The sequence below is a fragment of the Amphibalanus amphitrite genome, unplaced genomic scaffold (genome assembly GCF_019059575.1).
Source record: "Amphibalanus amphitrite isolate SeventyFive unplaced genomic scaffold, NRLGWU_Aamphi_draft 000211F_arrow, whole genome shotgun sequence".
Taxonomy (NCBI): domain Eukaryota; kingdom Metazoa; phylum Arthropoda; class Thecostraca; order Balanomorpha; family Balanidae; genus Amphibalanus; species Amphibalanus amphitrite.
The window spans coordinates 503,970-530,376 of NW_024881706.1; the positions used below are offsets into that span (position 1 = coordinate 503,970).

At 53.6% G+C, this 26,407-nt stretch overlaps 1 protein-coding gene across 3 annotated transcripts; it reads left to right on the forward strand.

The window, feature by feature from the left end:
• The first annotated feature begins 574 nt into the window (after positions 1-574).
• LOC122385199 (pleckstrin homology domain-containing family F member 2-like) lies at positions 575-25,606 on the forward strand. Of its 3 annotated transcripts, XM_043373314.1 has the most exons (8): positions 575-595; positions 641-881; positions 13,470-13,672; positions 20,412-20,601; positions 21,314-21,431; positions 22,400-22,551; positions 24,579-24,700; positions 24,974-25,606. In XM_043373314.1, the coding sequence occupies exons 2-8, from the start codon at positions 866-868 to the stop codon at positions 25,055-25,057; spliced, it is 885 nt and encodes a 294-aa protein (XP_043229249.1). In that variant the 5' UTR covers positions 575-595; positions 641-865; the 3' UTR covers positions 25,058-25,606. The 3 variants fall into 3 exon arrangements, with proteins under 3 accessions (XP_043229249.1, XP_043229250.1, XP_043229248.1); XM_043373315.1 differs by lacking the exons at positions 575-595; positions 641-881 and adding an exon at positions 6,950-7,287; XM_043373313.1 differs by lacking the exons at positions 575-595; positions 641-881 and adding an exon at positions 12,278-12,998.
• The last annotated feature ends 801 nt before the right edge of the window (positions 25,607-26,407 follow it).

Here is a 26,407-nt window from a genome sequence, read left to right on the forward strand (position 1 = left end):
GGGCGGTTTGCCGTTTACAACATATGAATGTTAAGGGAGGTCCGAGATTGGGGCCTGTAAAATTGCACTGTCCGTATGGGCGGTTACACCCCTAGTGCTAGGGCGTATTTTGCGTTTTTTTTTTTTTTACTGGGGAGATGATTATGACCAGGAATAGCACTCTGCAAACTTCTATGGGCGCCTGTATAGGGGCGAAACTGATTTTCCAGTGCAGGGACGGCCATCGGCATGGTAAGGGGCGCCCAGCGGGAAGGGGCGCTTCAATATCGTTTGCACCCCTATCCTAGAATACCTTCCGCCGCCACTGCATTCTTATAAAGTGCACTCAAAAGTCAAGTTTTATCTTCACGAAGAGACATTGGTAAGAGGGCTGAACCTCATCTCTCATTAGCAAAATATTATATAAATTTACACATTGCACGTCTTTTTTATGTCGAAAAAGGCGTCTACAATAAACCCGATACTAAATGCAAATTCCAATGACGTCATATGATAACGTTTGGCACTTAGCCCAATAGCCATCTCACTCTCTCTTATTCATTCAACCTTGAAGTAAAAGGAACAAGTAAAAGTTGTTGCGGAGGGAGGTGTGTGCGGGCCAAGGCTATATAAACCGTGCGGGCCTTGGGTGTGTGCGAGGGAGGGGTTGTTATTGTGGTTTATGGAGTTTTTCTCCCACGAATAGAAGACTCATATTGAAAAGAAGTGAAAACATATTGCAGAGTTAAAATTATTGTGCAGTTTAGCAGAACTACCTGTTACAATAGCAATCGCAATCAAGTCTATTGACGCTATTGACAATCGAGTGTCGACGTTATTTTTCATTTGAAGACGTTGAAGACCTTAAGACGAATCCAGAAAGAAGATGGTTGACAGACTCGGTATGTATTTTGTTAATCATGCATGTGCATTTTCAGTATGGTTCGGTACGGTTATTTGGTGAATTTCATGTTTTATCGCAGCAAAAATGAAAGGAGTGAATGCTCCCGTTTAAAATATTTTCACGTCTATTTTCAGATTGTATGCTTGTATGATGTCCCCATTTCAGTTGTATCTTAAATGAGGTGTCTTATCTTTGGTTCTGGTTCTCATCCTCAGGATATTGTCTTGATAGTATTCTGATGATTTTGTTATTTCTGCACTCTTCGTGACTAAGAGATGCTACGTGCCCTAAACCACAAAGAATAAGAAGTGACTAATAGATATGATTCCGGAATGCTTATCCAATCCCAGGATCCTTTAAGTTTTGATTTTGAGCTCCAGGAATCCCGATCTTGTCAAAAAAGTTTGTAAGAAGGATTTCCTACTGACAGATTATTTTGTGGCTTTTAGCTTACCATAAACAAAGAGGCAACCAAAAGCCATTCTTAGACTATTTCCTTTGCAGTAAAATGATTGAATTTGTGAAGAAAGCATTTAAAGTTGACTAGCATTTCTTCCCAATTGGCCTTTATACAACTGTGCCTCGACCAGTGCATTTACTGTTTCTTCATTAGGATGGGTTCAGACACCTCTACGCCATTATTTTAAAACCTGTGATCAGTGTATGCCAAGTTTAGCTGCTCCCTATTTCACAATGTTTTCAAGACGTCACTTAGTCACTTCACCCCGGTTCCGCTGTTATCGCTAATTTCTCTCAGACTTTGCTCCAAAGTTGCTTTGAGGGCAGCCAGTCACTGATTGGGAGAGCTCCTATCTGCTCGTATTCAGCGTCTGAATTAGTGAGCTCTGCCATTACATCTGTGGCATCCTTCTGCGACACTAGCTCAATGACCGTCTTGCTGACCTCTTTTGTTCTGGCCACGGATGGACAAGTCAGAATTGCTGAACGGTCCTGACCCTGATGAAGATGCTGCAGCACTGATGCTGCAATCGATCGGCATTTGGGAACCCAGTAATTGCTAGCAGTAGCCTTTCCCCCATCCCTGTCCATGACCATCCATGACATCGATTGAATCAGAATACCGATTCAGTTGAATTAGTAGGATACACTATAAAAGGCCACGTTGCCTCTAAAAGTCTTCTTCAAAGTAAGTCACGTATTTTAGTGCTATTTAGTTGAGAGCTTTAGTTTTGTAATTCATATTCGTTTCGGGCTACACAGTACACTAAGGTAAAAAATGGTTAAAAACCAGATATTTCAGCTTTATTGAGTAGCCTTGTTCACTGGTTGTCAAACCAGTTGGAACGAGAAAACAGCATTGTCAAACCAGTGAACATGGCTACTCCATAAAGCCGAAATATTTGGTTTTTAACAATTTTTACCTCAGTGTAGCCCGAAACGAATACAAATTACTATCATTTACCTGAGGAAGATTAGAAATGACACTCTGTCAAAGCTTTAGTTTTGTTGTGTGTCATTTACCAAAAATGAATCGAAATTTGGCTATCTACCCACCTTGTATCTTAAAGTGTTTAATTTTTATGAAGCCTAACATTTCCATACCTAAGCTCCTGCGTTCGGATGGGACGTTTTCGCTTGGAATTTCCATGCTGATTCGGGGATCTCGAAACGCGAGGAGATCCCGCGAAACGGGCCTGTCCGAACGGTCGTTTTCGTGACACTATATTAGATAATGGAATGCAAAATTACTTAAAATTGGTGCTTTATTTTACCTAATAACCTTGCTAGATAAGCAATTAATCTCGTTGCGAAATTCTTAGACTAGATGGATGATCATGGCCTTGCTTTTTTGTTCGATATAACATGCTATTTTTCATATTCTTCCAATTTCTTGTCACTGTTTTGGTATTTGGAATTTGGGTGAATTGATTTGAGTTATAGTTCGGACTTCTTTAAGAATTCCTCATTCATTTGAATAGTTGTGTTGGTCAGTGATCTGACTTTCTACCTACTGCTCTAGAATATCTCTTTTCCCGCTCTCTGGTTTGTTGAATGTGGACAGAATTATTGATATTGATAATTGATATACCTATTTTTATATGGTCCGATTAGCCCCATGCGGTGTGTTCCGTGTGGTCTGACATCGTGTGATCCTAAAGACCCTTAGAAACCTGTAGTCAGCATATGGAATATATATTTCCAGCAAAATAGCATCTACTGCACATAGACCTCATGGCTGTGTACCTAATTCCACGTTGACTGTGCCCGTGCTGGTGCGGTCGTGTCGGTACCCGGCGTCCCGGGATGTTTGCTCAGCTGACTGCACTGCGGGCCGTGTATGTGTGTGTGCAGACTATTGGTGCCAATCGGAATTTCTTTTCTTGGAATTCCAATTTTTGTCCAATTCCAATTTGGAATTTGGACGGAATTCTTAACATTTTTTGGAAATTAATCGGAACACAAGGCCTTTAAAATTTAAAATTTTAAAACGGAGGCCTTTAAAGGGACTGTCCCACCTTAACATTAGATTTGAGTTGAGATAGCCATCTTGATGGACGTTCTTTGAAAATCAGTGCCGTGAAAACCGTTTCTCCAGCAATTACTTCATCGCAAAGAAATTTGAGTTTGATTTTGACATCTGTGCAAATAAGTGCCACAATGTATTGGTATAGGCACTTAAATCTGATGACGTCATCAGGCTTTCGAACGTCCGTTAAATGTTTGACTAAAACGTTTTGTAGCACGCGGTGGTATATGCTGCGTTGCGCGCAACAAATGCCGCACTTTTAAATAAAGTCGCTAGGAACAGCGGAGATCCCAAAAAGTAAACAAAAGTAAAAGTCTAATATCTTGAAAACCGGTGAATATTTTTCGGTGAAATTTGGTAGATATTCGTTTTCGCTCTTTCTGAACCGAGCGACATCACTTTCATGCCAATTCATAAACTTTTTTAAAGGTGGGAGGGTCCCTTTAAAACGCTTTTAAACACTTTTAAAATTTACGCAAAAAATGCAAGAATCGTTAAAAATTGGAATAGCCCCCGCTTTGGACAAAATTGGAAATTTACTTGGCAATTTCTTGGAATTGGATCGGAATTGGAATTGAAATTTCATGAAATTGGCACCACTAGTGCAGACCCCGTCAGCGGGTGGGTCGTGAGTCCGTCAGCCCTTACTGGGCCGGTGACGAGTGACGACACTGGTCGTGGCCGTGGGTTCGTCACCCCTTACGGCTTACTGGGCCGGTGCCGACCCGTGGGTCGTGAATTCTTCACCCGTTACTGGACCGGTGCAGATCTTTTTGCCGTGAGCTCATCAGGAGCATCGCCCATGCAACGACGGAGACCGACCCGTCGTCGTGAGCTCTTTGCCAGGCCGGAAAGGTCTAAGCTTATCTCCTTACGGCTGCTCCCGACTTGGACTGACGCAGACACCGACCGGTCGACTGGGAGGCGGAAGCGGCCTCCACGGCACGTATCGGTTTCCGCCTGGACCACTATCTCGGGGGGACCTGTGACTCATCTGTGACTTCTCTCGCTGCGGAAATCTGCTTTTCTTTCACTACGGCAGTCTCTTCTTCTCTGACTGCGGCCATCTCTTCTTCCCTCCCTGCGGCCGTCTCTAGCGTCCGTCTCTATCGCCCATCTTCAGAGCTGTCGAGTCTAACCCTGCGGCGGAGGTCCTCCAACACTGCAGCGCGGACATTCCGCCCGTGTCATAGGCGTCTCTGTGTGACCGCGGCTGTTCCAACCGTGACGAGTCAGTACTCTGCATTATCGCCTCTCTGACGGACACACTGCCGGTGTGACGTCATCAATTCCGCCCTCCAGCGGGACGCAAAACCTGTTCACGGAACGCCCGGCTATGTCACGCTGCTGCGGTGGATGTCTGACTACCAAAGCTGTGACAGTTTTCATGATAACGGCTGGGTTTTCGGCATTCTGGGGCCTGGGGGCAGCTTTGCCATGAAACGCTCGTGAAAATACAAAAACGTCCCGCGCAGAAACCATTCCGTTGATGGAGTCTTGGCTCGGCCGTGTTTTCATTTTCGGCAGTCCAGCTCGGTCTCCAATCCAATCCTACTCGCCTGTCGCCATTCCAGCTCGGTGTCCAATCCAGCTCGCCTGTCGCCAGTCCAGCCTGGCCATTCCAGCTCGCCTGTTGCCATTCCAGCTCGGTGTCCAATCTTACTCGTCCGCTGCCATTCCATTTCCAGCTCAGGCAGCCGCCTGTCGCCAGTGCAGCTCGGTCTCCAATCCTACTCGTCTGTCGCCAGTCCAGCTCAGGCTCCCGACAGTGGCCAGTCCAGCTCGGTCTCCAATCCAACTCGCCTGTCGCCAGTCCAGCCCAGGCTCCCGACAGTGGCCAGTCCAGCTCGGTCTACAATCCAACTCTCCTGTCGCCAGTCCAGCTCGGTGTCCAATCCAACTCGCCTGTCGCCAGTGCAGCTTAGGCTCCCGACAGTGGCCAGTCCAGCCCAGGCTCCCGACAGTGGCCGGTCCAGCCCAGACTGTCGCAGTTTTCCGGCGTCTGTTCTCGGCCTCGGTGACCCGTTGGCTCCCCTGGCCGGTTCACCGGGTGTCGGAGGCGAGCCCGGTGCGGTCGGCCGCTGCCGTGAAATTTCTCAGAGCCGGCCGGGCCGGCCGCTGAGACCGACTACCGGGCGGTGGGCGGACCGAGCCAGTGACACTGAGACAGAGCTGTGCAAAGTTGCTGGCCGGGGAAAGTTGAACGGCGCTGCAACGCCGCGCATGCGGTCTATCTGTGTGTATGTCCGTAGCTATGTATGGTTTTCTGTCTGGTGGTCTTTCTTGACTGACCGGAAAGTGAACCTCATGCAAACATTGATGTTTTGGTGAGCAGTTCCGCTGCTAAGTGTCAACAAAACTGAAAATATCCGTATGTTTGTGACTTGGTGCCTTTCCTTTTGACATGAAAGGATTCATTTGCGATCAACCAACGTTGCTGCTACAGCGTGACATAATTGTTTTTCTTCTTGACTATCGTGACCGCCCTTTTATTTGTCCCATGATGGTCTTGATCCCATTGTTATGATCCTGCTGTTGTGATTATGTATGTCTATCGAGACATCACTATGCTCATGGCATCTGTCTCTAAGTTCCACTATGCTCGTGACCCTGCTGTCGTGATCACCTCCATTTGTCGTGCCGGCCGTGGGAGTGTCCGCCTCATGTCATTCTGGTCAGTCGGCCGGCTGACCGGACGGGAGGGCTCCGGAGACGCCGCTCGGTGTCACAGGGCGGCCGTGACGTGACGGCCGGCCGCTGCGTCACGGCCTCCGGTCGGCGTCACTGCTCGGCGCGCGTGGCCGACTCTGAGTCAGATTAGGGCCGACTCTGAGTCAGACGTCTGAACGAGAAAGGGAGCGGAACCGGAGGGGCGGTACCGACTTCTCCGGCTCGTAGTGGAGGCTGGGCAGCTCTTGGCCGCGTGGCGGTGAATCGCCTATTTCTGAACTTCTGTTGTCAGCAATCCATCTGTGATCTGGTGCTTAGTTGGTGCTGGGTTTGTCTCACAAACCTATGTGGGTATTAAACTCATAAAGAACGTTTCACTAGACACAGGTCACACCGTCGTGGGCATACCAGGCAGGTCACGGTTCCTGAAGATCCTTTGCTGAACTTTCTCTCCTATCCTATGGCTGGTTGAATATTTGGATCGTGACGTTGCTTAGTCGTTTCGCTGCTGGTCACAAGATATTAGTCCGGGATAAGGTGATACGCTGCTGACACGGACAGAGTCGACAGGCGCTGTGCTGATCCGTCCGCATTGAGCTCAGCTCAGCTGACCCGCCGGAGATGCTGATTGCACCTGTTGACTGATCAGCAGCCGCTGACACGGCTCAGCCATCGGTATCGCATTACTGGACTGACTGCGCCGCACGCGACTGTCGCAAAGTATTTCCGTGTTGTGCACCTAGAATTTGGATACTGAGGACATGCCAAAAATGGCTGGCTGGCGAATAGGAGCTCATGGACATAGTAAGACGTGTCTTTGAATAACAGTCTGCAGCGGCGGTATCCTCATGCACACTGCACAGGCATGCAGGAACAATAGACCTTGCACGGGCGTTTGAGAGCAGTTGCTCTCCTCGTGTGCAGAGCTGACCGGGTGTTGTAGCGGTCGTTCGGCCACCCGCGCTCCGCTCGCCTCTGCGCCGCGGCAGGATGAGGGGAGGGCGGGCAGACAGGAAGGACAGTTGAGTGTTTGCGAGAGTGGGCGGCCGGAGTCGGTGACCCATAGAGCGGCAGGAAGGGGCCGCGGTGACGATGCGACGCTCCGCGGCCGGCCGGAAACCGACAACAAGGCCGGGCATTGGGACGGTCGGACGGACGGCACGGGCAGGTCGGCCGACAGTGGCTGCGGTGGGGCGCGTGAGTGCGGTCCAAGTGGTGCGTGCTCCGGGAACTTAAAACATGACCGGTAAGAGGAGCCATGGTCAGCGTGATTTCTGGGTGGTGTAAACCGCTTCACAGTCTGTTATGTTTCGGTGATTGAAATTGCTGGCTGCTTTGTTGAGCGGTTTTGATCACAGCTGTGATGACGACCGTTCGCAGCCAGCTCTCTGCCTTCGAAGTCCCGTTCGCTCGCCCGCAGCATCGCTCGCCGTCGGTCGTATTGACCCCGTTCGTTTTTGTGCTGCACATTGAGCCTGTTGTGGCTTCCCTGACGGTCGATACGGGCACTGCATGGAGTGCGTATTGTCGCCGCTGCGTACGATACAGCCGTAATGGGCGCCCTGTCTCCAAAGAACGAACTCTCTACTCTGTAGCTGATGCACCTGGTCCCCTGTTTCCCCGCCTGGCGTTTTTCGGCGGGTTTCGTAACAACAAAGGCATGCCACTTGTCGGTCTCAGCTGTGGGCTGCCTTTCTGGCCAGCGTCACACCAGACGGGAAACGACACCAGCTATTGTGGGTGACGGCCGACGGGCTTTGTTACTGTCTGGGGGACGCAATAATTGCCACACCCCGCCACTGCGGTCCACGAAATTGACCAAAGTGGGTTAGTTTGTGGTGGGAAATGAGATTCCCTTTGTTTTCTTATGTTTGTCGAAGTATTTTAGATGTCCGAACTCCGAAATGAGCCTTTTCTCATATTTTGTTTGAATGTTTTAACCCTCGCACGACCAGGCCATTTCTCATAACACGAACGACCAGGGGGGGGGGTTGTTACGACCCCCCCCCCTGGCGTTTCGAAACGGAAGGTCGTAGAGCTTAGCGGAAAAAACCAACGGATTGCTCTCAACGAGATCTCGCGATTGGTGGTATATTTTTTGGTCCTAGGTCAACATTTGACCTACTTTTGACCGGTCAAAGGTCAAATTTTCGGAAAAATAGACTTTTTTCAACTTTCGGCGGCGATTGCGGCAAAACGGTGGGAGATATCGACTTGAAACCTTCACTATCGTGTTCCTTGATCAATTCTCTATCGTTTGGTATGTATTTCGTTTCCCTAGCTCTAAAAATGGCGCGTTGGGAGCGCCGGAAGTCGGCAAGGTCACAGTCGGCGGCAGAAATTCGAAAAATCAAAATTTAAATTTTTGAAATCTGATTGTATTTTTGGATTTGGGAGGTCAATTTGCTCCCTATAGAAGCTAATATTGCTGCATATTCCCATTGAGGTGACAAGAATTAGCAAAATAGTGGTTCGGGCGCTTTTCAAAAATAGTACCGGACGCTGTTCCTCTTGTGACGTCATAGCTCCGTGACCTGACCTGACCCGGTCAAATTTCTTATACCATATGATAGCCAATACTTGCCCCAACATGCATGGGAAGTTTCATCACGATCCATCAACCGATGTCCGTACCACCGGCAGGAAACCTCGGGCGTTGGCACTCAGTTTGTGAAAATCCGGCCGGAGGCTGTACCTCTTATGACGTCATAACTCCGTGACCTGACATGACCCGATCAATTTTTTTTTTTGGCAAAAGATGCGCAAAGGTTGCCCCAGAGGGTATTGAAAATTTCAGCCCGCTACGACAAGCCGTTTAGCGTGCACTTCGAAAAAACCTCAGGGGGGGGGGGTTGATACAACCCCCCCCCCTAGGCGTTCTAGGGTTAAGGTTTAAGTTAATTTGTTTTTCCTGTTGGCATAGTGTTAGTTCTTATAACGATTATCTTATATTGGAATAGGCCTGTATAGTGCATATTCCTGCCCCTGTGATCCTGTGTGACTGGCTGGCGCGTAGCGGTGACTCCACTCAATAAGTGGTGCTCTGGCCGCCTCTGACCGATCCACATCCAGCGCGCGAGGCTGCGAGCGCTGCTGAGCCAGCCTGTTTGATCAATCAGTGGTCTTCCGACGCAAACAAGATAATTTAACGCCCGCTCAGCTCACCAAAAGTTCCGCCGAAACTAGTTTCCAGCCGATGAAAGTTTTGCAGATTTCCGTTGGTTACACGGTGTGCTGAAGTATCCGTAAATTGGTTGCAGTTTGTTTCATTAGGGTCTATCTGCATTTTACAGACCTCTGAATCGGTTCGAGCAACGTGAGCACCGAACAAGCTTTGTCCTCTCAGCGACATGTTTGGTCTTACATAGGCGAGCTACTTTCTGTACTTCGCTTCTTTTCAATTGTTTCAACTATTTTCAAGCTGTTTTAGTCTTTTTAGTTTTTATATACGCTATAATTTCCTTCCTTTCCGTTGGCTTTTGCTGGTCACCTGGGCCGCTCCCGGATCTGTTGACATTGGATCCACGTCTCGTGCCGGCGCTGGACCGCGCCCGTCTCGGCCCGATGACACACCGGTCACGTGCCGGCCGCCGGCGGTGTCACGTGTCCTGCCGCCTGTCTGCCGGGGGCTGGGACTGGCCTCCGGCTGATTCAGCCGACCGCAGGGTCAGCCGCCCACCGACTGGGCACGGGAGGGGACCGGCCGCCGGCACTGACCTCCGTGGGAGCTCTGCACCTCCGACGATAGTTGCCGTACGCCCCTGACCTTCGCACGGCAGGCCGCCGCCGTTCATTGACCACACGCCGGCTGGCCTCTGCCGCGGTGTGGCCGAGTCTGATCACAGCTGGCCGGCGGTCTCGGTCGCCACTTGTTACGTGTTTTCGGCGCTCAGCTGCGCGGATGTCCCGTAACGGCCTGACGTCGGGTGATGTCGGACTGAGACCGAGCCTCCGTCAGCGACCCCAATCAATCGTCTCGCTCAATTGCAGCCTGGTGGGGCTTCAGCTATCAGTAAAGTATTTTTGTGCTGCGTTATAAGTTATAACTCATCTGGTGAAGTATAACGCACCGGATAACGATGGGGCCCACGGATTTTAGTGGTTAAGGTGTAGACGTCTTTGTGACTCAATCAAATTGTCATCCAAATAAAGACTGAATGAGTCACGTCTGGTATTTGCTCTACTTCTATCGGACATTTTCACTGATTGCTTGCACCGACTGAGGTTTCTCAGTGACGTCACACCACACACTCAGCTGGTCGCCGGCCTGCGCATCAATCGCCTGAGTGTTTCTCGGACACCGGACTGCCCTCTGACTGCAGGATGTCCCGGGGGGATTGACCCCAGTTCTGGCACGTCGCCGGCTGCCGCGCCACAGAGACCCGTTGCCAGTTGCCACCTCGGGCTGCCGACAGAGAGTTGCAACAGCTGCGGGGAGGGGAGGCGCAGTAGCCGGGAAACGAGGGAGGCGGGAGCGGGGAGGAGGGTTGGTCCAATAGGCGGTCCCTTTCCTGTGGAATGTTGATGCCGTGATATGTCATGGAAGGCTGAATATCCCAGAGGCCGCTGCTATCCCCGCCTGACATAGTACCAGACGTTGCCGGATCTATTGTCAACAGTGGCGGATACGATCGACTGAGCATTGAGCAATTGAACACGTTGGATGGCAGCGTGGGTGTCTTAGCCGCGGCTGACGTGGGCTGACGGCCAGAGGGTGATGCGATATTCACATCAAGCTCTTTGGCCAAGAGTGCCGTCAAGTCTTCCTCTACCAGCCCAGCGTGCCTCCAAGCCCAGTGGCGGCCCGTTCCGCCCCGCCCGACGTCTGTGGTGACCCACAAACCACGGCGGCGCGGCCGGGCGACCTTTGGCCCGGCCGGCTGCAGCGCGCCTGGCATCCAGCCGGAGAAAACCCGACCCGACCCGGGCCGCTCCGTTCCCGCATCGCTCGACTCGGGGGCGACCGGAGGCCGCTCTGGGACGGCCCAGACTGACAGCCGGCGCCGGCAGCGGCGGAGCTACCGCTGTTGTGTTGGCTTCTCGAATGGAGTTGTATGTCCTTTGAGCTACCGAGCGGAGCTGTGAGCGTGAGGAGAGCGCTCGTTGAGCTTCCCGATCGAAAAGATAAAGTTCACAGAACTTTTGAGCTTATCTTGTTGAGCTTTTCGAGCGGATCTTCCACTAAAAAAGCTCAGTGACCTGAGCTGCCACAATCTGGAGCTCCCCGGACCACAAACACATCCCGGGCCGAGTCAGACTGTTTGCTCATCAGCCGGCACCGGCGAGTCACCTGTGTACCGTGTCTGACGCACCGGCCGGCCTCGTGACCCGTGACTCGTGGCCGTGTCCCGCGACCTGTGGTCATGGTCCCGTGTCCCGTGATCCGTGACCATGGTCCCGTGTCCCGTGATCCATGACCCGTGGCCGTGCATTGTGACCCGTGGCCGTGACCTGTGGCCCGTGTCCGTGGTCCCGACACCACGGTGTCGTCTGACACGAGGTCGCGACTCTCTGAAGTCTGACGCCGTGCAGTGCCTCGGGATGGGTTCTCGGAGGAGGCGGTCTCTTGTTGTGGTCTGGGGAGCGCCTTGTATGCGGCGGCCGAATGTCGCCAGACGCCGGTCTGTTTACACAATGTCGAAAGAATCCGTCAGCACACCACACAGCCCGAGTTGCATTGCCGCATACGAAATGGACTATGCGACGTTGGGTTTCTTGAATCATACGTTATAGCGATAACCATGCCGGGAGATAAATATTATGACGGTTGGGTTCAATCGCGGTAGCGTACGTGTAATTTGAGTGGCCTAGAGGAAACTGCTCGCCATTTTCCATGAATAAAAAGAGCAGTTGAAATTCCAATGGAACCTACGCACTACACAGCAAGGCCCTACACAGCCCCAAATCCCAATGAAACCCCAATGAAACCTATCCCATGGTCAGTCGAATCGATCGTTCGTGGACAGTGCTGTATGATAATTGGATTTATTTATAAATTGATTTCAGCTTCACTCGAGATGCCTGAAACATGTGCATAATGTCTAGAAAAAGTTTGTTTCCATAACTCAGCTAGCACCGCTATCATTTCGGTAATGTTCGGCCCTTGCCCTGGCATGTGGGTGCGATGACCGTGACCGGGCGGATCACAGCCGTTTAACCTTGTGGGGGATTACGGACGGGCCGGTGCGGGCCCGGTCCGACCAGTCAGCTCGACACGGGGTCTCCCGCTGCCGCGCAGATTGCAGGTCGGCAGATACGGGCCGGTATCGCACCCGCCCGCCGCGCCGGTCGACCTCGGCGCCGCGAGTCAGGTGTCGCGTGTCCACCTGCGTTCGGCGCGCCCGCTGTAAACAGAGGCGCGCGGCGGTGTCAGTCAGTCGTGCCCCAGCAGCGGAGGACGGAGCCGCCTCGTGCCGACCGGCCGGGACCACCGCGTGACGCTCACACCCAGGCAGAGCGCGGAGAGGGCACCGGCCGGCACCGAGCCGCGCCGGCTGGCTGCGGCCGCGGTGGTGTTGTGGTGTGCTCAGCTCTGGTGCTGTGGTGTCGGCTGTCGGTGCGGCCTACTCGGATGCCCCGGCCAAACGTGTCGTGTGCTGACTGACAGTGGTGTGACTCGGCCGGCGGAGCAGTGAGCACTGAGCAGTGGGCAGTGAGCAGTGAGCTCTGAGCAGTGAGCACTGAGCAATAAGCACTGAACAGTGAGCAGTGGGCACCACCAGGCCCGAGATGTGACCCGGACGCGGCGTGACGCTGTCGAGCGCACAGTGTGACCCGGGCGCGCCAGTGACGCTCGTCGTGATGTGTGGGTGATCCACCACACCAGCACGCTCCGACAATACCGTGCAGTGTCACCGTGAACCTGTGACCTTGCCACCACCCGGCGGCGACCCTCGCTGTGACTGCGGCCCGCCATGGCGGAGGGGCCGGCTGACGACACCGTGCTCCACCTCGAACGTTGGTCAATCTAACTGCTGATTGATTTTCGTGAATCCGCTGCTCGTAGAGAGACATTCTCCTACCCGCAGATATGCTACTACCCGCAGCGGGCTCGTCGAATGTCCGTCTACCAGCAGCGGATTCACGAATCTACTGCCATGTGTGGCAACACTTGCTGGACCCGAATCTGCTGACAGCACTGTCAAGCCGACAACAAAAAAGTGTATCGGCACCAAGGTGCTTGCTAAAATATTGTAAAAGCAGGACCACTGATCGTATAGGCAAGAGGTGGCATTGTGCAATCTTTCTTAAAGTGACTTGTTTGCGCTGGTCAGATATTCGCTGAATTCACTGCGAGCAGCCGCAGATTCAGGCCCAGTGAGTGTCCCCTCTCTCAGCGGCAGATTTGTGAATGCCTGCCTATTTATAGTGTAGCGGTTTCGCGAATGTCAATCCGCCGCTAGTTTGACGAACGTCTCGCCGTTTCAGTGAACAGCGAGGCGAACACGCGGCGTATCGCCATTGTGGAGCAGTGTTTCGGCAGCTCCGGCCAGCCGCTGGCCGTCCAGGGCCGCGTGCTGGTCGGCGAGGGCGTGCTCACCAAAATGTGCCGCAAAAAGCCCAAGCCGCGCCAGTTCTTCCTCTGCAACGACATCCTCATCTACGGCAACATCGTCATCAGCAAGAAAAAGGTGAGCACGCTGCTCCGGGAGGTTTCTGTGTTTGTTTCATAGGGTGTGCTTTGTGCGTCCTCTTTGGTCATTGAATTGTATATGACTGCATAAATGGCCGTGTCCTTGATCGCTATCATTGGCTGTTATCACTCCTCTCAAACAATGGCATTGAAAACTTACAACTTTGACCAGCGTCGTAATGTTTACTTTGGAAGGTATCATCTGTATGGTTTCGGGGTCGGTGAGGTCGACTGTTTACCGGAACATGCCTCTGCCACCTCCCCCGTCCCGCCCACATCCCGTCACTCCGTGCCGACGTTGTACCCTCCCGTCACGTGTGACGGTATGACGTTGTGAGTTGTGACGGGCCGCGGTCGCGTGCTGGCCATGTCCCGCCCTTTCCGCGCTCACCTTCAGCGCCTGTCCCCGCCTTTCTCGTCTGCCCTCGCCTCTCTCGCCTGTCCCCGCCTTCCCCCGCTGCACCCGCCTGTCCCTGTCTGATCCGGACCCCTCCCACCCATCTATCTCAGCCTGGCCCTACCGATCCCCGCCTGTTCGGTAGCAAGCAAGAAACTGTAAACCGCTCCAGTCAATGACTCCGGATGGATCGCAGCAGCCGTGGAACACTGCTTGGCTTTTCTCTTATTTGTGATTTATCTGCAGCTGTCGATTAGCTGGGGTTTCTGTAGCACAGAAGTCCATCTGAAGGAATGTCCCTGTGCGTTTCCCGTGGTTTCCAGTGCCCCTCTGTTCCGTTTGTCGTGGAGTGGCTTGAGTCTGTCGTGAGCTCAGTGTTCACTGTGCTTTGTGTAGCGGCTACTAGCGGTTCTGTCTGTCGTGGAGTGACTTAACTAGCCATAAGTCGGTGCTCTGCCGGGGCGTGTTCGGTGGACTGGTTAGGGCGGGAGCTACGGGGGCGTACCATTCCGGCCGCCACGCGATCCGCCCGAGCGAAACTGAAGCCGCCGCCGTAACTATTTGGGAGGGGAGGGGAGGGGCCAGTGCTGCGGCAGCTCTGCTCTGAGCCTCTGATGGGACAGGGTACTGTACTGACCACTGTAAAAGCTGGAATACAACTCTTACGCATGAAAATCGCTTATCGCTCTTCCCATTCGAACACAAATTGCATATTTTTCGCTCCCAGCTCGAAATTCACGGAGGTGCCGTTTTGACTGATCCGGTTGACATGGAATGTCCCAGCTCCGACGCGTGCAAATCGCGTTTGTTGCCAGCTCGCAGCTCGAAGGGCTACGAGTTGGGAGACGCAATGTGCACGCGTGGGAGAGCTGTGCTCCAGCCTTTAAACTTGTGGTGGTCAGGTCTGTGATGGACGGATGCTGGCAGGACGTCTGAACTCTGACGTTCAAGTGGTAACGGTCAGCTGTGGCAGTGTCAACTGTCGAGATAATACAAGCTCAGCATTCTTTTGATGCGATTCATATCGGTCTATCCTGTTGCTTTAGGACCTTGATATCTATGTGAATGAATAGGTATGAATCATACCTTAACACCCATGTCTGATTCATCTAGACTGCATTTTTCCGTCTCAGTGGTCGGACAATATCTGCAGGCACTTCACCCAGTTCACGGAAGCTGCTGTAGATTTATCACCGCTCATGATCGATTCATCGCCTCTGTGGAAGTCCCTGTGGCGATGATGCACGCTGCAGGCGGACGTCGGCTGCGCGCGACCCGGGCACGTGCGCTATGGTCGGTGCTCATTGTTCAGCCGATCTCGCCATTCCATGGCTGGTGGGTCGTCTCGTTCAGTTAACTCCATCCGTGGCTGATGATCCATGAACTTCTCGTTCTCCATACGCGTATGTTTCTTAATTTCTTACTTTCCCATTCTTGGCAAGCTGGATGAACGTATTTTCAGACTGCATGCACATTGCACAACAGATACGGAGTTAAGCTAAGCTGCGCCATGGTTAGGTACTGGTTAGCATCCCCATTTATTCGCATGCGAGATATATTAGCGCTTGTCCAGGAGCTATCGTGTCCTCTATCATCCCAAAACATCATCTTACTAAAAGGCCTCTGGGTTCTGCCAAAGGAAGATGAGTCGGACTGACGAGGCCGAGACCAGCCCGTGCTAAGATTACATTGTAAACACATTGTGGCAAAAAGAATATTGTCATCCTAAATAATTTTGAATCAAACTATCGGACGCTTGGTTACAATGTCTAAAAATATGATCAACTTGTATCATCCGTGGAATGCTGTATGAATTCAGGTGCTCGGCGCTTGTTATCATTTTCCGCAGTAAGGCACTATGCACTATGTACCTAACTGTATGCTACAGTTCAACATGCTGAAGCACCACTTAAATACCAGACTAGAGTGTGCTACTGCTAGTTAGTTGTTCCGCATTGTGTTTGCTATTTATCGTGAGATGACTCAAAGCTTCCCGTTGCGCCGTCGTGTGTGCACAGCCGCTTATGTAAACCGGTGACTCGGAGACTGAAGGCATATTTCCACAGACGGTAAACGAACGTGGCCTTGCTACCACACTGCGCCATGTGCACGGAGAGATAACCCGTATAGGGTGTGCAGAGGGGCCGGCTGTTGAGCCTAACCAGACTGGCCTGACTGTCTGTGAGTTCCGCCCAGTGCCCAGACTGCCGCTAGGGATTGTCAACCAGTACTGCCGTTATGGGCAAGGCCGTTGTGTGGATCCGCTGTATTCGGCCGTTGAGTTGACTACCTACCCAGGCCAGTATTGGTGCGCAGCGACTCCGCTGGTGGATCAGACAGGGGTTGTTAGTCCCCCTGGCACGGCGGTGCGGTGGACCGAAACTCGTCACGCACGCCGATCGAAGGCCGATATGCCTGCCCTGACACCACCCGCAGGAGGCTGGCAGGCGTGCGTCAACTCTGAGTCATTGATGGGCGGTCTATGATAATGCGTCAGCTGAAACAATGCACGACTTTTTCTGTAGCCGGCGCGGCGCGGTGAAGGAGCGTCATCCCATTGTACCGCGCTCAGTAGTATATCGCTGGAGTAGCTCATCTCTTGTTAATGGGACTCTTCACGGGAGATCAAACACACGGGTACAAAGCTTGCACGGTTTTAGTGCATGATGGATATCTCATAAAACGGGCGCTGGCTGCCGCTGAGGAGCTGCATCACATGATAGGTTCAAAGGCGCTTGTCAACGGTGATTGACCTCTGAGCTTGATATCTCAAGTGTTGTGCCATTAATTTGAAGACTGTTGATGTAGACCAGCCTCACACGTGACATTTCGTCTTGCATCTCACGCAACTTGGAGCTCGAAAGGGGTCTCAACACTATCTGTCTTATCTGTCTGTTCCCTTTAGGCGGTCGGTTGTCGTTTGGCGTATGGTCGTCCGGAGACTGGTATGCGCAACCGGGACACCGCGCGGGAACAATGTCCACAGCTGTACTACCCAGACCGCCCGATAGCCCGGTTTGATGGTCATCTGCCGGCTCCGTCATCCTATGAGCCTGTAATCTCACTGTGAGCCCACCCGAGACTCTGACCCTAGTGCGCCTGTCCGTGCCTCCCCGGCATCGGCTGTTGATCGGCCCCATCGGCGCCACCTGTGTTCTGGTGGCACGGGGCGGTGGCGACGCTAGCCGCCCGCACAGGTGTCCCGCCGGTCCCCGCCCCCGCCCCCCGCCCGTCCGCCGCCCGGCCCGTCACGGGCGGGGAGCCGCAGTTCCGCCGGCATGACTGGCAGTACTGCAGAGCGACAGGGGTTTGTTGTGATGGCGTGCTGATAACAGCTGTGTACTGTCCCTAATTGCCGCTACATTGGTTGGGACTGTGTCGTAAACAAATTGCCAAGGCCGATGTTGGGTTTGGATTAGGGGTGTTATCATTGAAGGAAACTCGTAGGGGCTCTTTGATTTAGTCAGGTGCTAACAAGGCTCTACTCGTGAGCGTGGCTGATATTCTAAAATGAAGTGAACGGTATTCGGAGGGCTACTGAAAACTTCTCACTGATAGTATCCCGCCGTATGGCCAGAGGAAGGCTGCGGCTTGCTCGGGGTACATTTTGTCTTGTGTTGCTAACGCCACACTACCCACTTGTGTCAAATAAACTTTCTCGCATGGATGCTGGGCATGTCTCATTGGCCAGTCCGTGTGGACGGCAGTAGATGTAGCGTCTCATTGTGAATATCGCCTCGGCAATTCACTGTTCATAGCGTGACTTCCTTATCGGGCTGGTTTGTTGGCAGACCTGCACTGCCGTTTGCGGACTGCTGCCGCGATTAGGCAGCGTTTGCCCACCCTCGTGCGTTGTGTCACCGCTGACACGTGTTTGCGGCCCTTTGGCACCGTGGTGTCGCTGTGACCTGTGACGGCACTGTGACCCTGTGACGGGATTGTGACGGCCCTGTGACGCTGTGACGGGATAGTGACGCTGTCCGTTGTGGTGGCCGCCATGTTCGCGGCTCGATATGCAGCGCTGACACTGCGGACAGTCCATGCTGACATACCACCTGCCGAGCCACAGTGTGCATAGCTACGGTCTCTTTTTTATATGTTTCCATTTATACTCCGATGACTCCACAGTCCACACTTCATATGCATGCCTTTCACCCCGCGATTACACATCCATACTAACGGGTTTCGACTTATACTGATTACGAATTACGACTAATTACGACTACGTAACCCAGCAACTGAGCAGCTGAAGAACTAAGGGTTATTTTCTGGGAAGCATGGTGAGCGCCAGTTGGTTACATGGAACTCGAGCAAGCTAAGCACACTCATAAAACACGCGATTGGCACAAGCGGATCGTACATACGTGGTTATTAGCAAGCACGAAACATGCATCCGTTATTGAACTCGCAAACGGTTTGATGTCTGGCTCCGACCCCCTAATTCACCTCACCCTGCCATCTGCTGCCTCCCCCACTCTCTCAGTTTCTGTCTCCCTCCCTCCCAGCCCGTCATCCCGTGTCGTGTCTCGTTCAGCTGGTGGCCAGCGCTGACATTTGCACGGCCGCCTCGCCGCCGTTCCGTGGCGGGCCGCGCCTCTCGGACGGTCCGTGTCGCTGATCTCCCGGTAGAAGGCGTGCACGAGCACATACCAGTACCAGAGGAGCGGGCTGGCCAGCAGGCCCAGCGCTCTCAGCACGCCACACGCCACTGAGGCGGCGTAGGCCACCGACAGTTGCCAGCCATTGAGTATGGGCCCCGGCCCAGGGCCAGGGCGGTCGAAGGTACCGACTCTCTCGGCGGGCTCGACCTGCCGCAGCAGCTCCGAGTGGGTATTGGAGAGCACGCCGCAGCCGATCAGCAGACCCACCGAGGTCAGCGCCACCAGCACCAATACCATGGCGTAGTAGATGAGCCAGGCGAACGCGGCGCCGACCGAGCGGCGGCGCACGGCGAGCAACAGTAGCGAGTTGAACTCAGTGAGAGGAGCACGAACCGCGGCACGAACACCCAGATCCAGCGCACCGCCACGCCGGCCGGACGGAGGTCGCGCGCCGTCAGGTCGGAGGCCAATCTGGCGCAGCCGACGATTATCCCGGGCAAGTGGACGGCGCTGAAGGACATACAGACGATGGCCACGGCCCGAGCCGAGGAGCGCAGGTCCGGGCCGCAGCAGCCGCGCACAGCCATCGCGACAGACCGGCGCTAAGGGGCGCAGAGGGAGCTGGGGGCTGCGAGCCGCTGTAGACGGACTCCTGGAGACGCTGATGGACTCTGGGGGTGTTTTTGGACTCTTGCTGACACTGGTGAACGCCTGGTATATTCCGTTGCTCCTGCAAAGTCAGATAAGCTCTTGGAGATGATGTTGTGGAACGTTTTCGACTTCTGATGAAGGCACCTCTGACTGTCTTCCTGCGCTGACCCTTTAGCAGCGGGTGCCACTCTGCCGACCGAGCTTCTTCGTGAACTGACCCCGGGCGGTGCTCCTGGCCTTTTAACTGGTCGGACAGTGATAAGATCATGCGCCGGGCTCCGGATGACGGGCTCCGCAGTTGCACTATCTGCCCTTCCTTCCTTCCGATATGGTCGGGACCAGTTCCGGTGGGGTTTCGGTGCCCCGGGAAGTGGTGCCGGGGTTATCGCATTGGGCAGTGCCAGGGTTATCGCATGGCAAGTGGCATTGGGCTTGTTTCAGCGCCTCCAGTAGAAATTCTTTCTGTGGTCCCTGAGACAGAGTTACGTCAGAGGCCGGTCGGAGGTGTGCAGTGTTGCTGTTCATGAAGCGGACATAGTGATTCTATCTGTGCCGGGGCGATCGGGTGTTTGTTTTCAGAAGCAGATGGTCTATTGTTATTGTTACCTAATTGGATTATGCCGGCGCAGTGATTATAATTGCTACCGCATTGGACCCTCGTCAGCTTCCGTCCTCTACTTTGGTCATCAAATCAAACTTCCAGCTGATGAAATATTATTTACTCCCTGTTGTTCGCCTCTTTAATACAACTGCCAGCGGGTCATCTCATGGGTGTGCGTAATGCGTTACATATGGGTGTGCGTTTGAGTGTCACTGAGCTGTTGCGCCACACCCCTCTCTGTTCTGTCTGTTACAGTTAAACTGCCAGCGGATCCCCTCTCACTGTTGTGCTGTTCGTTCCAGTACAACTGCCAGCGGATTCCCTCTCACTGTTATGCTGCTCGTTCCAGTACAGCTGCCAGCGGATCCCCTCTCACTGTTATGCTGTTCGTTCTAGTACAACTGCCAGCGGATCCCCTCTCACTGATCTGTTCGATCCAGTACAACTGCCAGCGGACCCCGTCTCACTGTTCTGTGGTTCGTTCCAGTACAACTGCCAGCGGATCATCCCGCTGGAGGAGGTGAAACTGGAGTCGCTCGAGGACGACGCGCAGTACAAGAACGGCTGGCTGGTGCGCACGCGCACAAAGTCGTTCGCCGTGTACGCCGCCACCGCCGCCGAGAAGGCAGAGTGGATGGCGCACATCAACAAATGCGTCGACGACCTGCTCAAAAAGAGTGAGTGAGCACTCAGCGCTGTGTTTGAACTCAAATGTTGATATATTGTTTGAAAATCGGACACACTGTTAATTGTCATTATTAGCCGAATGGCCTTGGCTTTGTCACTAAGCTTTGTGTTCCGCCCTCAGCTCCGGTTTGTATTGTGGCTGAGGGGAATCTAGCGCTGACCTGGTCCATGGCATTGTTGTCTCGGTCGGATGATAGTCTCTGCTGACGGTAGAAAGACTCGGATTGTGCGGCGCTGAACCGTGACGGCGGTCTGGCTGCCGAGCTGCTCCGGCAATCAGGCAGCTCACCACACACAAAAACACATCACGGGAGGCCGGTCAACCGAATCAACCAGACGGCAGTCTGGCTGTCTGCGTCATAAATCAGTGCGGGAGGAACAATTGTCCCTGGGGTAGTTCTCGAAAATGAACGTGACATTGATATGCATGGTGAAGAAAACATGAACATGGATAACTTTAACTTTCTGGTTGCTCATGTTTTTTTATTACGTTGGTCATACGCTAGTTAGTTGGAGTTTAGGTAGGTTGCCGCTGAAGCTCATATATTTTCATGCAAGGCATGCTGCGAAGTGTATCGATTTCAGCCCTATACAGAGAGCCTTGTGCTGTCTGGATGTCTGCGTCATGACCTTTGTGTTATGAGTATAGGGCGCAGAGCGAGTTAGTATGCATCTGACCTGACCTGACGTGTCTCCGGGCAGGCGGTAAGCTGGGCGCCACTGACCACGCGGCCGTCTGGGTGCCCGACACCGAGGCCGGCAGCTGCATGCACTGCAAAAAGAGTCAGTTCACAATCATCAACCGGCGCCACCACTGCAGGTCAGTTATACAGGGGGGCGGCTCACCGGCCACTGGTACGGGGACCCGCAGTTGCTACTGTACAGCGACCCTGAGTAAATTGTCCCAGCACCCTCACAGGGAACAACGATAAGCTGCCAGAGGGCACGCACAGAAAACCTCAGCTGCTCTTGTACAGGGACCGGCAGTCGATATCAATGTTATCGGTTGTTACTGGACAGGACAGACGGCTAGAGTTGGGGTTCGTGTACAGAAGCAACTGCGGGTCCCCGTACCCAGCTAACCTACCAGACCTAACCTAATTAGACCTAACCTACCCCAACCACAATCATCAACCGGCGCCACCACTGCAGGTCAGTTATACAGGGGGCGGCTTACCGGCCACTGGTACCCAGCTAACCTACCTGCCCTAACCTAACCACACCCAACCTACCCCAATCACAACCGTCAACCGGCGCCACCACTGCAGGTCAGTTATACAGGGGGTGACTCACCGGTCACCGTTCAGGGCTCACGACTCAGCAGTCAGCGCTGATCGCTGATATGGTGCGGAACAGTGATTTAGTATTCCTCTATTAAATATAAGTTCTTCACATTGGTAATAGTGGGAATTTCGGCTGAAGGTGTATAGGTCTATCTATAAAGTAGCGGTACACGGGAAAGGAAGAACCGGTGAACCCAAGTCTAAAATCGGTTCGACCCTCTGTCACCCTTCCTCCCCGCATCCTCATCCATCTCCCAAGTCAGGTGGCTCGGTGACTCTCGAACTTAGCTGCCCTCCGTCGGTCGGGCGGGGTGGCTCCGCTGCACCGTGGAGCGCTACTTTCAAGAGAGACTGTACGACGCTGTCCGGCCATTGCAGTAATGCCGCCAGTGTGTGATCCCTGTAGGAGGTGCTGCGAGTGGTGCCTCAGTCTCAGTCTGTTTGTCGCCCCTCTCCATATTTTATGGTGTATGCCTCTGGCCTGATCCGCCCTCTCTCCCCACAGAAAGTGCGGTAAGGTGGTGTGCGGTCCCTGTTCCAACAAGAAGTGGATTCTGCCCAGCCAGTCGTCCAAGCCTCTACGTGTCTGCCTGACCTGCTACGACGAGCTGAGCCGAGCCAAGGCCGACGACAACCGGCTGGCCGGCGACACACGAGGTCAGTACGGCTGTACAATGGTACATGAGGTCAGAGCGGTGACACTAGGTTAGTAAGGAGAGGCACGAGGTCAGGACGGCGGTACTGGGGGGTCGGAGCGGCTGACGAGGTCAGTGCGACACCCGCTTGATGCACATCTCACCCGCCTGATGTATTTTGACGTTTTATGACTTGCGAGTTTGGGAGGGGTAAAACTCATATTTTTGCGTATTGTTCTTATCGAAGCCACTGTCCGTCTGTCGTTGGCTGCACACCTCAGTCTGATGTCCACCCCTGTTTGTTGTGCTCTGTCCCGGTGTCTCGACTGACCGGTCGCTGGCCGTCCGTCTTCCGTCCTCCGTGACCCTTCTGACTGCCCGGGGTCGGCCGTAGACGGCTGTGAGCGGCCGCAGCCGCACCTGGCCCCGCGGCCCGTGCCGCCGCCGGTCTCCGAGCACCGGCGCAGACCCACGCCGCTGGCCCAGGTCTCGCTGTGGTGGGACAGCTTCGGTGAGATGACGCGCACCGCACAGTCCCGCCGCCCGCTAACGCTGCTGCCGGCGGGACTGTGGTGTGGGGTGTTTGAAGTTGAACGGCGTGGCGGACTGGACTGGTGTGGACTGGACTGGACTATTGCGTGGATGGGTTATGTTTTGGAGATTCCGAATCGGCATGCTGTCCGGATTTCATTGAGTTTGTGATGCGGTTAAATGCTGGTGGTTGTGTTGGTTCACTCCACTCCCACAGGGTATGGCCAGCAGCGGAGAACATGGCCGATCTGCGGTGTGGTGTGGGAGATGATGAATGACCTGTTAGGGGCCTGAGTGGGGTTTGATCGAGTGGAAGTTGTTGAGGTTTGCGTGAGTCAGGATCAGGAAGGGTTCGGAGTTCCTTTGAGTGCAAGGTTTTGAGGTTTGCGTGAGTGGAAGGGTTTAGAGTTTGTCTGAGTGAAAGGGTTCTGGGGTCCTGGGTTTGTAGCCGCCGGCTGTGCCAAAGGGTCAGGTGTGAAGTGGTGAAGAGGAATGGAAGGAACCGGCGGAGAGCTGAGGATGGACCCAGTACTAGCATCATGAGGTTAGCGTCAGTCGCCTCTCAGCGCGGTGTGTGGGGTGATGGCGTCGGAGCCGCCCATTACACTGTGGTCACCGTGTAGTGCTGCGGTACAGAGTAATTGGTTGTGGTGATATGTTAGGACCTTGCAATCGTCTTTATGCTCGAATTGTATGAGCTGATCGTATTCAGCATTAGTCGTAAGTACTGCAAGGCGTCACGGCTCCGGGTCGGCAGCTCGGACCATGCGGCGCAGTATGTTTCAGGCGCTGACGCCAGAGCCATCTGTGGTCTGTTGTGTTAACTTTTCAGTGTTACGGGACAGCGAAATTCGGACTGATACCTCAGAGCCGTCTATGGGCTGGAATGGCAATCTGGGCAGACTGCGCAGCGCGCAATGCTCTATGTGTTTCAGGTGCCGAACATTGTAACCAGAGTTATCCGATCCCATGTTCAGCGAGTGGAACTGCATGTTTGCTGCTGTGATTGCGTCAGGGGAGTGACGGGGGCTGAAGACATACAGAGCCCTAGCTTCCTCGCTGTATTGTTGGTTGACTGAGTTTTCTTCTCTTCGACCGCAGTAGCAAATGTCCCTATGAGGCTCGTGGTCTTATTGGTGACTGTTTCACTGCCATTACCGTCTGTGTGTAACCCTGTAGGCTCAACCGCCCCCTTCCCCCAGTCATTCCTCTTCCTGTCGCATATCCACGCTCCGATCCACCAGAATTCTGTGTGAACTCGTCTTATGACCCTCTAACTCTTCCTCCCTCATAGGCGGCGGAACGGGGGGGGGGGGCGTGCCTCCCTTTGATTTTGGGATTTTAACATTAGCCCTATGGGCGTTGCATGGAAAGAATGGGACCAAAAGTCGGCAGTGCCTCCCTTCATTGAAGGTGTTCCGCCGCCACTGCTCTCCCTTACGGCAGACATCCGCGCCCCGACGCACCAGAACTCCGTGGACTGAGGTATGACCCTCTAACACCCCTTCCTTGCGGCAGACATCCGCGCCCCGACGCACCAGAACTCTGTGGACTCGTCATCGGAGGACTCGGAGGACGAGTTCTCGAACGGCAACAATCCTCCGGCGGTCGGCGGCGGCCCTCCCGACGAGCCTAACGTGGTTAGTGTCGAGACACGTCGCTGTGGGGGCGAGTTATCGGCGTTTGTCAGCAGGAGTCTTTGGCTTGTAAAGTCACTGGCTGTTGGGGAATGTTCATTTCTCAGTCACTAAGAGATTAATTTTGTCAATATGTAATGCGTAGCATTATGCTGGGGATGGATGCTAGAAGTCGCACGCGATTTAAATGTAATGGCCTCCCCACTGATTTGGTTTGAAACTCGGACCCACGTCAAGAGTAATTAGCTAAGCACGCTCCTCTGTCCGTCCTTACAGACCCAGTTCTACCGCAAATCCACCACGGATGGCGGGGACGGACCGCCCTCGGAGCTGCCGCCGGCCACGGAGGCCACCAACTGACCGAGCGCCGCGGCACGCGCGCACTCGTGCCTTCTCGAGACCGGTGGCGTCTGACCGCAGGAGTCGGATGTCACCGCTGGAGTCTGAAGTCGCCGCTGGAGTCTGACGTCTGACCGCAGGAGTCTGACGTCGCCCCTGGAGTCTGACTCGCCGCTGGGACATCATTACATGAGGGACTCTCGGTGGCGCCGGGAGTGATGTGGTCCTCTGAGCCGAATGTACCGTGTCGCCGTCCCGCGCACCGGCGGGGGTCGTTACTTCGTTAACCTGCCGGCGCGGGATGCTGTAATCGTTGAACTGAGATGTGTCGGTTCCGGCGCTCGCTGGCGCCGCGCCGTGGGGCTTCTTCCATGCATGGCGTCCGTGTTACTTGCCAGGCGCCGGGCGGGCGCCTCTGGGGCCGCCGCCGGCTCGCAGCCGGACGGCCGTATATTAGCGTGTAGTAGTCAGAGAGAGGCCGGCGGTATTTACAGTCGGGCGGGCCGACCGCGCAGCACCGGGCGGCAGGCGCCGCCACCAAGTACGAAATACACTTCACCCTATTTTACAGTACGTCTTTGGGACGTTTCTGGCGAAAGGATGTGTGAAGATAAGGATTGGCTAGAGCTTTCTGGTGAAATAAGTATACCGAGACGCATCAAGAACATGAAGCTTTGCGCTTCACGAGACATTCCAGCGACCTGAGTGATATATCTTTCGAAGTGTTGACGATCAAAGGGGTAAGGCTTCTACGGGGCTAATGTGTGTTTGTAAGAGCTGCTGACCAAGTCTCCTAGCTCCCCGGGACTTGCCGAACGATGTGAATGAACTGAAACAATATAAAACTTCCGAACTTCCTTCTATTGCACGGTAGTCCATAGGAAGCCCAAATGTCCGATCACTATTAAAGGGACCCTCCCACCTTCAAAAAAAGTTAATGAATTGGCATGAAAGTGATGTCGCTCGGTTCAGAAAGAGCAAAAACGAATATCTACCAAATTTCATCGAAAAATATTCACCGGTTTTCAAGATATTAGACTTTTACTTTTGTTTACTTTTTGGGATCTCCGCTGTTCCTAGCGACTTTATTTGAAAGTGCGGCATTTGTTGCGCACAAAGCAGCATATACCACCGCATGCTACAAAACGTTTTAGTCAAACATTTAACGGACGTTCGAAAGCCTGATGACGTCATCAGATTCCCGTAATGGTTAAGAGATAGGGACCACGCTGGTCCCACCCTGCAAGTAAAGGGAAGAAATTTCTTGAACACCATAAAGCTGCGGGGGTTGCGATCAGGATAAATGGTGGTTTCTGAGCCTGGCCGCAAACTTGGCTATCTCAACTCAAAACTAATGTTAAGGTGGGAGGG

What these genes read in the sequence shown, in the direction of transcription:
- LOC122385199 (XM_043373313.1), top strand. Translation starts at nt 12,956, where the DNA reads ATGGCGGAGGGGCCGGCTGACGACACCGTGCTCCACCTCGAAC. An exon ending in TCGTCATCAGCAAGAAAAAG is followed by an intron (nt 13,673 to 20,411) that starts GTGAGCACGCTG and finishes GGTTCGTTCCAG; the next exon opens with TACAACTGCCAGCGGATCAT. An exon ending in CGACGACCTGCTCAAAAAGA is followed by an intron (nt 20,602 to 21,313) that starts GTGAGTGAGCAC and finishes GTCTCCGGGCAG; the next exon opens with GCGGTAAGCTGGGCGCCACT.